Below are 11,461 nucleotides of genomic sequence, written 5' to 3'. Positions count from 1 at the left end.
CAACGGTTCCCTCTGCTCATACAGCCTTCGAAACATTGCAAAGGTGCTTTTCCACCTAGTCTCTTCCTCCTGAAGCAGCTTCAACTGTGGCACGCCCCTGTAGGTTTGAGTGGCAGCCAACTTCTCCTTTGCTGTGCAGCTGGGACGTTTGGGATTTTTTTTTTTTTTTTTTACAACATGATTAAACAACTGAGCAAAGCAATGAATATGTGGAATTGTTCATTGATTGACACTTGCCACAATAATGCGAGCTCCATCAGTAACCACGGCACATGCTTTATCGTTTATCCCCCACTCAGCCATCAAATTGGAAGCTGCTTCAGCAAAATGAGCTGCTGTGTGGGTCTCAGGAAAATACTGCACCCCTAAGAGTACAGTGGTTACGTCCAGGCTGTCAGGTAATGACAAGTTACACCCAGGTGTGCATCCATATTTCTGGTAAGTTAAATTACCATATTTTACAACTACTCTAAGAAGGTTCTGGCTCTCAACTGGTCGGGACCCACAATCCCCCGGGGGTGACAAGCCCAAATACGACTTAGACTTGGAAAATATAGTGTCAAATATTGCCTTTTCCTCAAAAAATCTTGTTGAATAAGCTTTAAATAGGCCCAATAACAGACGAAATTTAAGAAAGTGGTAATGAAAATGGTGCCACAACCTACTTTTGGGTCCCGACCCACCAGTTGAGAACCACTGATCTAAAGTGTCACTAAAGCAAAGGGGCCAGAGGGGGTTAAAGAGGTTATTGTAGTCCACACAATGACTTAGTCCAGTGTGGGTGAATGTATACAGAGCTGGTTCAGTCCTGATTTGGTCTTGGTCTCCGTGTCCGGTTTAGTACAGCGTTCTATGAGATGGAACTCGGCTTCTTTCGGAAGGGCTGGGCTTTCCCGAGCAGGACATGAACACAATGTAGTTTACACAAAACTTCCTCCCACAACAGCCCAGGCGGGAAGGTGTTTTATCCATGTCCTTATAACCCCTGATGGTTTGGTTATAGCCTGTTAGGTTTTGGACTTGAGGCCAGTCCAGTTCAGGAGAAACTGTTTCACAAAATCACAAAAAAGTCAGTAAACGAGTGTCTTTCCCCCCATTCGATCCTTTAAATCAGTGGTTCTCAACCTTTTAGAGCCGCGACCCCCATTCTAACAGTTAATTAGGATCGTGACCCCCACCCGGGTCAGACCATGGGAAAAACAGGGACATTAACCCCTTAACTCCCACCGGAACTGAGCACATTTTCTCCAGTTTGGCTTTACCCCAATCCAAAAGCTTCTGGAAAAAAGGGGAGAAAATAACAACAAAACTGAGACGAAAACAATGATGGAAATGTGACAAAAAAGTGAGAGAACATTGACAAAAAAATGACAAAAATTTGATCAAAATGTGATAAAACATTGACAAAAAAATGTGACAAAAAAATGAAAAAAATTGATTAAAAAATGACAAAAATGTGATTAAAAATTGACGGGAAAAAAAATGACAAAAATGTGACAAAAAAAATGACAAAAATTTGACAAAAATTACAAAAAAATGATGAAAAAGTTACAAAAATGAGTTGAATACCCAACAAAAAAAAAAGATGGAAAAAAATTCTGATGACGTGAGGAAAAAGATCCTCTCAGTTCAGGCGGGAGTTCAGAGGTTAACCTATACAACTCTTAAAAAACAAAGAAAAACAAAAATGAATTACATTTAGAACAAATAACAGCATGTATGCTACGACGCCATAATAATAATATTTAAATACATATTTATCCATATGCTCTGGCGACCCCCCAAATTTGTCTTGCGACCCCCTAGTGGGTCCCGACCCCCAGGTTGAGAAGCCCTGCTTTAAATCCACAACTCAGGCTTTTTACATGTTATGAATATCAATGGCCACTGCCAGGAACACAGTGGCCATTGATATTCATAACATGTAAACATTAAACCTTATGTGTCTTAGAATTACATACATAGCCTAAGAATTAGTGTATGTATGTAAAATAAACGGCCAATTCTTTTACATAGAAATCATCTTGGGTCCAAATCCTCACTTTGGGAACCACTCTTTCCTCCCATACAATAGTCTTTAACATACAATAGTCATCTGTAATTCTCCCTCCAAAAAAAACTTGAGTCTTTATGGTAGGATTCACTTATTGGGACAGATTCATGCTGTAGGGTCTATTCGAACAGACCAAAGTCTTTAATTCGTTTCCTCCAAAACTCTGTTCTTAGTAAAAAAAAATCCTCTCCCCCCTCTTCTTATGCTTCTCTCGGGTTAATGGCGGGCTACTGGCCAAACAAAGGCGAATGCCGCCACCAACTCCCCCCCCCCCTCTCTCTCTCCCTCTCTCCCTCTCCCTCCCTCTGCATCAGAGCGGCTCCTCCAATCCCGGCTCAGACCCGGCACAGCGGAGTCTTCAGAGTCCAGAATAAAAGCTGCGGCTGCGCCTCTGTCCCTCAGTCACTCCGCTGATCCTGAGCAGAGAAACATGCCTGAACCAGCCAAGTCCGCGCCCAAGAAGGGCTCCAAGAAAGCCGTGACCAAGACCGCAGGGAAAGGCGGCAAGAAGAGGAGAAAGTCCAGGAAGGAGAGCTACGCCATCTACGTGTACAAGGTGCTGAAGCAGGTCCACCCCGACACCGGCATCTCCTCCAAGGCTATGAGCATCATGAACTCCTTTGTCAACGACATCTTTGAGCGCATCGGAGGAGAGGCCTCCCGCCTGGCGCACTACAACAAGCGCTCCACCATCACCTCCAGGGAGATCCAGACCGCCGTGCGCCTCCTGCTGCCCGGAGAGCTGGCCAAGCACGCCGTGTCCGAGGGCACCAAGGCCGTGACCAAGTACACCAGCTCCAAGTAAAATGTCCGTCCTCTGAACAACACAACGGCTCTTTTAAGAGCCACACACTTCAATAAACGAGCTGTGCTTCTAGTTTGACATTTGATGGTTTGTGAATAATTGCTACTCTTTTATTGATCTAAAATTGAGAAGGTTAAATGTTTGGTTCTCAAGATCAGGGTGGAAATGTGCATATAGTTAAAGATTATTTTTTACTCTTTACAATTGGCAAGAATCTTAAGGGGCCGATATGTAAACAATAAGAAAACAAAAAAATAGAACAATATCAAGGTTGGAAGTGCAAAGTTGGTCCTAGTGCAGGTTGTCATGGCCTGATCTTTCTGCAGTGATGAGTTTACTCCAACGACTAAATCAGTGTTTATGGCTTCACTTTAACGTCTTTAACATAGTCTCGTTTATCACAACACTGTCTGAAGAAACACCTGAACCCGCAGTCTGACATGAACAAACAAAAACATGCCCCACGCTGAACTGTGGAGCGGAGGAAACACATCTGTTTTTAGACTGTTGTAGAACTCAAGAAATGTGGACTCAACTACAAAACATCGGACTCGTTTTCACAATTACAACTCTGTCTTCTATGGACTTTTTCAAGAAAACTTCACTTAAAATAAAAGTCAACTTTTTCCAACTGGTCATCGCTATAGCTGCAATAAAAATATGGAAGACACGATCAAAACTAACCACGACACAGACTTTTATAGACAGTTCAACAGTTTGCACAGAACTCAAAAGAAGACAATCACTGGACATTACGAAACAACTTCCCTGTGACGTTTTAAAATTGTAAACTGTATTGTAGCCTACTTCATGAATGGAATGCACTTTATTTGTTCTGGTCTGAAATAGTATGTAAAATGGTTTAAACTTAAATAAAGGAATTAAAAATAAGACAAAGGTATTTCAAACCTTTCAGACCTTGTTCCTGTTGAGACTGTGCTGTGAGGCGCCTTTTCCAATAAAGGGCAACGTAGATAAAACAAACTTATGAACAGATTGGACCCATGAAAGAGGACATCAGCTTTATGTTCATGCCGAGACTGAGGGGAGTCATATTCAGGACCACGATGATGAGACATTAGAGGAGCTGGAGCTCCATTGCCATTGCCAGGTTCACAAACTAGAAATTGGCTTTGTTTCAATCCGGCCACATGAAACATAAAACATAAAGCTTGTTGGATAAATAATAAACTATAACAATGAGAGTATAAGGGGATGTTTAAAAAGAGACTGTGAGCTGTGGTTTCAGCGGAGAAGGAACAGCTCTGACACAAACATCTGAATGAAAAAAATAATCTAAAACAATCTTGTGCTCATACAATCTGGACATTTGGACGCACAGAGGAGTGGGCGGGACTCAGTGAGCCTGTCTTCTGATTGGTGCGTCACTCAAAGGCCCGCGCTCCCGCACATAAAAAGCGCTGCGCCTCGGTCTCAGCTCATTCTTCCTGTGAGTCTTTTCAACAGTAAGACATTTCAAAATGAGCGGCAGAGGTAAAACCGGCGGAAAGGCCCGCGCTAAGGCCAAGTCCCGCTCCTCCAGGGCCGGGCTGCAGTTCCCCGTGGGCCGTGTGCACAGGCTGCTCCGCAAAGGAAACTACGCCCAGCGTGTGGGCGCCGGAGCCCCCGTGTACCTGGCGGCCGTGCTGGAGTATCTGACCGCTGAGATCCTGGAGCTGGCGGGAAACGCAGCTCGTGACAACAAGAAGACCCGTATCATCCCCCGCCACCTGCAGCTGGCCGTGCGCAACGACGAGGAGCTCAACAAACTGCTGGGAGGAGTGACCATCGCTCAGGGAGGAGTGCTGCCCAACATCCAGGCCGTGCTGCTGCCCAAGAAGACCGAGAAGGCCAAGTAAAGTGTCCGAGACACTGACCACAACAACGGCTCTTTTAAGAGCCACCCACAGCCTCAGAAAGAGCCGCTTCAGTCAGAGGATCAGAGTTTATCCAGGCTGTGCGCAATGCGCCTTTACGCATCGGCCTTGGTACAGCGCATTTCCAGGCACACATTTATTATTCATTCACAATAAACCTGGTGATGATGAGCTGCGTAAGTAGCCACAGCTGCCCTGGGGTGGCAATACAGATAATCCATACTGGATACAACTACACTGATAATTCACGGATATGATAGTGCTATGTGCCAGTGGTCAGACATGAAGCTTGAAGTGTTGAGATACTTTATATAAGAAGAATCGTTACAAGTATAATAAAGGTTCCGTTAGAGTGGCCTGAGGAGTGGCTAACTACTGCATGTACTTTGAAAAGCGTTTTGAGTAACTATTGTGAAGTTGCTCTCATTTAAGAGTGTTTAGTTACTTTCCTAGAATCAAAGGATTACATCCCAGTGCTCAATCATTACATTTTAGCTTAATAGTGCACATTATGAAGAAAGAACTATTTCTCCCTAAAATAAAATAAAGATTTCATACAAACATTATGCACATGTGTCACATGATCTGCTCCTGAGCATCTGCCAAGAGGTTTTCAGTTCCTAATTAGTGTTAAATAAGTTTATAACAGGCGTTACAACAAACATTTGTGTAATAATATGTCGTATTTATACATGAATATAACACAAATCAACATAAACTCTTTGTAAGTATTAAGTTCTGTAACTAAATACAATCCCAACAGAGGCTCAGCCCCTCCCCCTTCTCCAAAGTGACCAATAGAAAGTGAGTGTGTGCTCAGAGGGAGGAGCTCACAGAGGTTTAAAAGCAGCTCCTCTCCGCTCCTCTGCAGTTCTCTTCTCTGTCACAGTCAGGAGTAAACAAACATGGCCAGAACCAAACAAACCGCCCGTAAATCCACCGGAGGCAAAGCCCCCAGGAAGCAGCTGGCCACTAAGGCCGCCCGTAAGAGCGCCCCGGCCACGGGAGGAGTGAAGAAGCCTCACCGCTACAGGCCCGGCACCGTGGCTCTGAGGGAGATCCGCCGCTACCAGAAATCCACCGAGCTGCTGATCCGCAAGCTGCCCTTCCAGCGCCTGGTCCGAGAGATCGCCCAGGACTTCAAGACCGACCTGCGCTTCCAGAGCTCCGCCGTCATGGCTCTGCAGGAGGCCAGCGAGGCTTACCTGGTGGGTCTGTTCGAGGACACCAACCTGTGCGCCATCCACGCCAAGAGAGTCACCATCATGCCCAAAGACATCCAGCTGGCCCGCCGCATCCGCGGAGAGAGAGCTTAGACACAACCGGCTCCTCTAAGGAAAAAACGGCTCTTTTCAGAGCCACCACTTCATCAAAGAGCCACTTCAGTCTAACATGACACTGTACATGTCAAAATCAGGAGTTTCAGAGTTACTTCTGTCAGAAACCATGAGTGACAGTAACATGACGCTAAATACATTGTGGCCATTACATTCAGTAAAAAGGCGGAGGCCTCACTGTTCTTCAGTCTGTCACAGACAGAACTTTGCACATGTGCTGTCACTTCTGAAACTAAAGTATTAGACCATAACAGCAGGTCCTATAAGGGCTCAGGTATTTTAGGGCCTACTGGTTTAAAGGAAACTTTACTCAAAGTCATTAATGAAACCTTACTCTTTTCAAAGCACACTTTACCTTTAACAGAGTGAGTTTTCATTGATCATTTAGAGTACGCTTTATTTGTTCTAATGACAGAACTGTTACTCAATGAAATTGTGGCAATTTGTGTCTGCAATTTTTTTGAGCAACATTTACTAATTACAACTACCCTAAGACGTACAATTAGGCTACTTCAAAAAGTTACTCAAGTACATGGATTGTACTCGAGTAAATGTAACGGAGTACTGGCCGCCTGTTTTAAGTACAGATTTAAATATGGTCAATGGTCTAAATATCTTCTGTCTTAAGAGAAGTCCGTTTAGGTTTACAGGAAACACGTTCAGAACCTTGGACAGCGACAGTAATACACATGCATAACATCATTAAGCTCTGATCAAGGGAACAGTATATGGTTCAATAACATTAACCACAGGACGTTAGAGCCAGTTTAGGCCTGTACAGTTTGTGCTACTTTGTAAATCTAGTGTTCTCCATGTTGAGTGGAATAAATACATTTACACTTAATATGAAGTGTGTTTTGTTGATTTGGTTTGAAAAAGTCTGTAAAGTAATCTGGAATCTGGAAGTTTCTTTGCTCCGAATATAAAAAAGGAGAGACAAAAACATTTTACTGCCTCACAAACAGAAAAGACACATTTTCCTTCAACTTTTATATGAGGGTGAAATGTTTTGTAATTGTGTGAATGAACTTGTTTTCCGATACAAATAGCTCATGTTCGTGGATCATGTGGACTTTCTGCCTGTTCTTGCGCCTCTGTTTCCATTACGATTTCGACTCTAGTGCTGGATGTTTTGTGCAGGTACAAAATAATATCAAGTAAAACTAGGTCAAAAGAAGAAAGCCTTTGTCCGCTCAGTTGGTCAGGAGCTCCAGGCCGTGACCTCATGTGTGTTTGCTGCTGCTGCTGAAGTGGCTTCCAAACGCAGAGCTCACTCCTGACACAGACACTTTGACTTTGTGCCTCTGCAGAGGCGAGTTTGGAACAGGAAACGTGTCTTTCCTGAGGCCTGAGCGGCTCTGGGATGATGTGAGGAGGAAATGAGTGGGACTAGTCTGTTCCAGAATGCGCACAGTCAAAGGTTTGGATCGTTCCAGACGCACAGACTCGTTCACATTGATGTTGTATTTGATTTCAATCCGAGGGGAAACTTCCTCCACACCGTCTCCTGCTCTGATCTGTCCTGACCAGAGCGTTTCTTTCACTTTTCGAGCCTTTTCCTGACGCGCACAAACACAAGAGCCTCTGATCCAAACGGGCTGAGTCTCTACGGTTCTCACGCTGTGTTTAAGTGCGCCTCGTGCTCGGGGAAACTCCACTCTCTCTCAGACTGTTGTTGTGAGTGACGTTTAGAAAAACTATGGCAGAAGAAGCTCCCGCTCCCGCCGCGGCTCCGGCCAAAGCCGCCAAGAAGAAGTCCGCCCCCAAAGCCAAGAAGAGCGGCCCCAGCGTCAGCGCGCTCGTCGTCCAAGCCGTGTCCGCCTGCAAGGAGCGCGGCGGCGTGTCCCTGCCCGCGCTCAAGAAGGCCCTGACCGCCGCCGGATACGATGGGGAGAAGAACAAGGCCCGGGTCAGGCTCGCCGTTAAGAAGCTGCTGGAGAAGGGCACCCTGGTGCAGAAGAAGGGCTCCTACAAGATGAACAAGCCCGCGGCCGAGCCGAAGAAGGCCAAGAAGCCCGCGGCCAAGAAAGCGGCCCCTAAAGCCAAGAAGCCCGCGGCCGCTAAGAAAGTCAAGAAACCCGTTGCCGCTAAGAAAGTCAAGAAAGCGGCCACTCCCAAGAAGGCCAAGAAGTCCCCGAAGAAGGCAGCCAAGCCCGCGGCCAAGAAAGTGACCAAGAGCCCGAAGAAAGCGGCCAAGAGCCCCAAGAAGCCGGCGAAGAAGGCCCCCGCGGCGAAGAAAGCGGCCCCAAAGAAAACCGCCAAGCCCAAAGCCAAGAAGGCCGCGGACAAGAAGAAGTAACTCCTCCACCCTGTCCCCCCCGGACCAAAAAAGGCTCTTTTCAGGGCCACACACTCCGCTAAAGACGCAGCTTCAGACAAAGTCAGGCAAGATAATGCGTAAAATGACTATTACGTACAGTATGCGCTTTTACGCACGGGATTACACTAGTGTCAAAAAATTGTTAATATAGTATAATATATTTGCTGAATGAGGCTAGAATGAAAATAAATATTAGGGACAGAGACACTATAAAAGAGCCATTTAAATCACTCAGGAACAGGTCTGCGCTTTGTCCATGTCGAGAAGAAACATTGAAGCAGACGATATCATTAAATATATATTTCCCTGATATTAAAAAATGCTGAATATTATAACAATGAAATAACTAATAACACTTAGAACTGGTGATGGAGAAATGATATATTTATTTATTCTAATAAAATATTGTTGAAAGTTGAGTTTTATCCTGTTTTTCCAGATGATTCGTAAAATGACTATTACGCACAGTATGCGCTTTTACGCACGGGATTACACCAGTGTCCGAGCGTCCCAGTGTAGAAGTGTTTCTGTTGACTAAAAATTTAATTAAACTAAATGAATATGAGGGCTACAACTATGGCTAAATCATTCAGATATATTTGTTGACTAAATAAGGCCAGACTGAAAATAAATATTGGGGACTAAGACACTTTAAAAGAGCCATTTAAATAATTATATATAATAACATGTCTGTGCTTTGTCCATGTTTGAGTATATTATATGATATCAAAGGTTAAAAAAGGAAAACATTTGTCTAAAAGTAAGAGTTCCATCAGTGTGTTCAGAGTTTGATCTCTGTCTCTTTTCTGTCTGAAGAAACACTTTGGGAAATGGCTTTGAGCGTGAAAACAGAACCTAATGGTTCAGATCTATTGAACTGTATGACCCTCCTGAACTGATGCTTCTGGTTTTCTCAAAACACACACTCTTTAAAACCATGTGTGATTTTTAACACTATTTCTGTGTCATTTCTCATTTTTGGTTGTGTTGAAGTTGTGTCGGTTTTCACATTTCTGTGTAAAAAAAAACATCTGGTTTTAAGTCATTTGATTTTCACTCACAGTGTGAACATTTTATTCACCTATCTTTATAGGTGAATAAAATCTATCTTTGACTTAGTGATTATGGTGAGCATGAAAAATGTAAATCAGTATTTTTTTTTAATGTTGATCACACATCCTCAGCTAATAATAAATACAAATGACTTGAATGATGTTTGTAAATGTTTTAAAGTCATTCCTGAGTGTATATGAAGCATTTTAGGAAAAAAAGTGCTTTTTTTGTTGCTTCATGTGTCCAGTCGGTGGCGCTGGTGCGCACATGTCTTCCTTCAGGTTCTCAGTCAGTGAATATAGTCTGAGTGTGTGGAGTCTCAGGTCATATCGTCCTGAAACCACAGAACAGTCAAAATGTCCGGAAGAGGAAAAGGCGGGAAAGGTCTGGGTAAAGGAGGCGCTAAGCGTCACCGTAAAGTGCTCCGTGACAACATCCAGGGCATCACCAAGCCCGCTATCCGCCGTCTGGCTCGCCGCGGCGGAGTCAAGCGTATCTCCGGTCTGATCTACGAGGAGACCCGCGGGGTGCTCAAGGTTTTCCTGGAGAACGTGATCCGTGACGCCGTGACGTACACCGAGCACGCCAAGAGGAAGACCGTGACCGCCATGGACGTGGTGTACGCCCTGAAGAGACAGGGCCGCACTCTGTACGGCTTTGGAGGTTAACTCTTCATCTGAGAAACAACGGCCCTTTTTAGGGCCCCCACTTCCTAAGAGAGGCGCTTTTCATTTAGTAACTGTTAGTAACCATGAATACACATGTATATAATATTTTATTATTTATTACGATACATTATCTCCACTGTCTTTCAAACTGCTGATGAAACAAGATTTGCAAACTCAGTGTGGTGTCAATAATTAATCCTGACATGAACTCAATTTCTGAACTTTGTTCCCAGAGTATAAAACTGCTGTGCAGCCAAAGACCACGACAGGAACATTTTAGAATGAAATGGATCCATGGGTTTCCCCGATTATTAAAATATTAATATCAACTGCAGTCAAAAGAACGGAAGAGCATTTGTGCTTGAACGACATCATGGTCCTGCAGAGAAACAAATGAAGCCATGAACAGATTTATGACTCGTTTACTAAGGTTCACTTTGTTCTTTTCCTCCTGAACCAGACTTTGTTTCATGTTTACATTAAAGACAATGTAGGACTTACTGATTGGGGCACCTTCATGCTTGTTGTGTCTATTTGAACAGACCCAACGCTTTTGTATTTTCCCTCCAGAACTCAGTTCTTTGTTAAAAAGATCCTCTTCTCTCGGGTTAATGGCGGGCTACTGGCCAAACTAAGGCGCATGCCGCCACCAACTCTCCCCCCTCTCTCTTTCTCCCTCTGCATCAGAGCGGCTCCTCCAATCCCGGCTCAGACCCGGCACAGCGGAGTCTTCAGAGTCCAGAATAAAAGCTGCGGCTGCGCCTTTGTCCTTTAGTCACTCCGCTGATCCTGAGCAGAGAAACATGCCCGAACCAGCCAAGTCCGCGCCCAAGAAGGGCTCCAAGAAAGCCGTGACCAAGACCGCAGGGAAAGGCGGCAAGAAGAGGAGAAAGTCCAGGAAGGAGAGCTACGCCATCTACGTGTACAAGGTGCTGAAGCAGGTCCACCCCGACACCGGCATCTCCTCCAAGGCCATGAGCATCATGAACTCCTTTGTCAACGACATCTTTGAGCGTATCGGAGGAGAGGCCTCCCGCCTGGCGCACTACAACAAGCGCTCCACCATCACCTCCAGGGAGATCCAGACCGCCGTGCGCCTCCTGCTGCCCGGAGAGCTGGCCAAGCACGCCGTGTCCGAGGGCACCAAGGCCGTGACCAAGTACACCAGCTCCAAGTAAACTGTCCGTCCTCTGAACAACACAACGGCTCTTTTAAGAGCCACACACTTCAATAAACGAGTCAACTTCTGGTTTCTCAAATTACTCCTTTTACGAACGTGCCAAATTGGCTAACGCTAAAATTTTAATTGTTCAGAATGAAAAACGTCAAAATGCTGTAAAACTAAGCA

The 11,461-nt window shown here is 44.8% G+C and overlaps 6 protein-coding genes across 6 annotated transcripts; all 6 read left to right on the top strand.

Annotated features, from left to right (window-relative positions):
- Window positions 1–2,474: 2,474 nt before the first annotated feature.
- Window positions 2,475–2,858, top strand: LOC306979273 (histone H2B; the record flags this gene model as incomplete). Its single annotated transcript, XM_079578150.1, has 1 exon — window positions 2,475–2,858. The coding sequence occupies exon 1, from the start codon at window positions 2,484–2,486 to the stop codon at window positions 2,856–2,858; it is 375 nt and encodes a 124-aa protein (XP_079434276.1). The 5' UTR covers window positions 2,475–2,483.
- A 1,469-nt stretch (window positions 2,859–4,327) lies between these two features.
- Window positions 4,328–4,735, top strand: LOC306978812 (histone H2A). Its single transcript, XM_079577492.1, has one exon. The coding sequence runs from the start codon at window positions 4,340–4,342 to the stop codon at window positions 4,715–4,717; it is 378 nt and encodes a 125-aa protein (XP_079433618.1). The 5' UTR covers window positions 4,328–4,339; the 3' UTR covers window positions 4,718–4,735.
- Window positions 4,736–5,617: 882 nt separating this feature from the next.
- On the top strand, window positions 5,618–6,051 carry LOC306978756 (histone H3.2; the record flags this gene model as incomplete). The annotated part of the gene is made up of 1 exon (XM_079577427.1): window positions 5,618–6,051. The coding sequence occupies exon 1, from the start codon at window positions 5,641–5,643 to the stop codon at window positions 6,049–6,051; it is 411 nt and encodes a 136-aa protein (XP_079433553.1). The 5' UTR covers window positions 5,618–5,640.
- A 1,720-nt stretch (window positions 6,052–7,771) lies between these two features.
- LOC306979163 (histone H1-like) lies at window positions 7,772–8,372 on the top strand (the record flags this gene model as incomplete). The annotated part of the gene is made up of 1 exon (XM_079578018.1): window positions 7,772–8,372. The coding sequence occupies one exon, from the start codon at window positions 7,772–7,774 to the stop codon at window positions 8,369–8,371; it is 600 nt and encodes a 199-aa protein (XP_079434144.1). The 3' UTR covers window position 8,372.
- A 1,307-nt stretch (window positions 8,373–9,679) lies between these two features.
- LOC306979202 (histone H4) lies at window positions 9,680–10,177 on the top strand. The gene has a single exon (XM_079578057.1). The coding sequence runs from the start codon at window positions 9,802–9,804 to the stop codon at window positions 10,111–10,113; it is 312 nt and encodes a 103-aa protein (XP_079434183.1). The 5' UTR covers window positions 9,680–9,801; the 3' UTR covers window positions 10,114–10,177.
- Window positions 10,178–10,916: 739 nt separating this feature from the next.
- On the top strand, window positions 10,917–11,346 carry LOC306979196 (histone H2B; the record flags this gene model as incomplete). Its single annotated transcript, XM_079578051.1, has 1 exon — window positions 10,917–11,346. The coding sequence occupies one exon, from the start codon at window positions 10,917–10,919 to the stop codon at window positions 11,289–11,291; it is 375 nt and encodes a 124-aa protein (XP_079434177.1). The 3' UTR covers window positions 11,292–11,346.
- Window positions 11,347–11,461: the final 115 nt, after the last annotated feature.

Source organism: Gobius niger (assembly GCF_951799975.1).
Source record: "Gobius niger genome assembly, chromosome: 19".
Lineage (NCBI taxonomy): Eukaryota > Metazoa > Chordata > Actinopteri > Gobiiformes > Gobiidae > Gobius > Gobius niger.
Note: the sequence above shows the minus strand (reverse complement) of the source record. Positions and strands in the feature narration are given on the sequence as shown.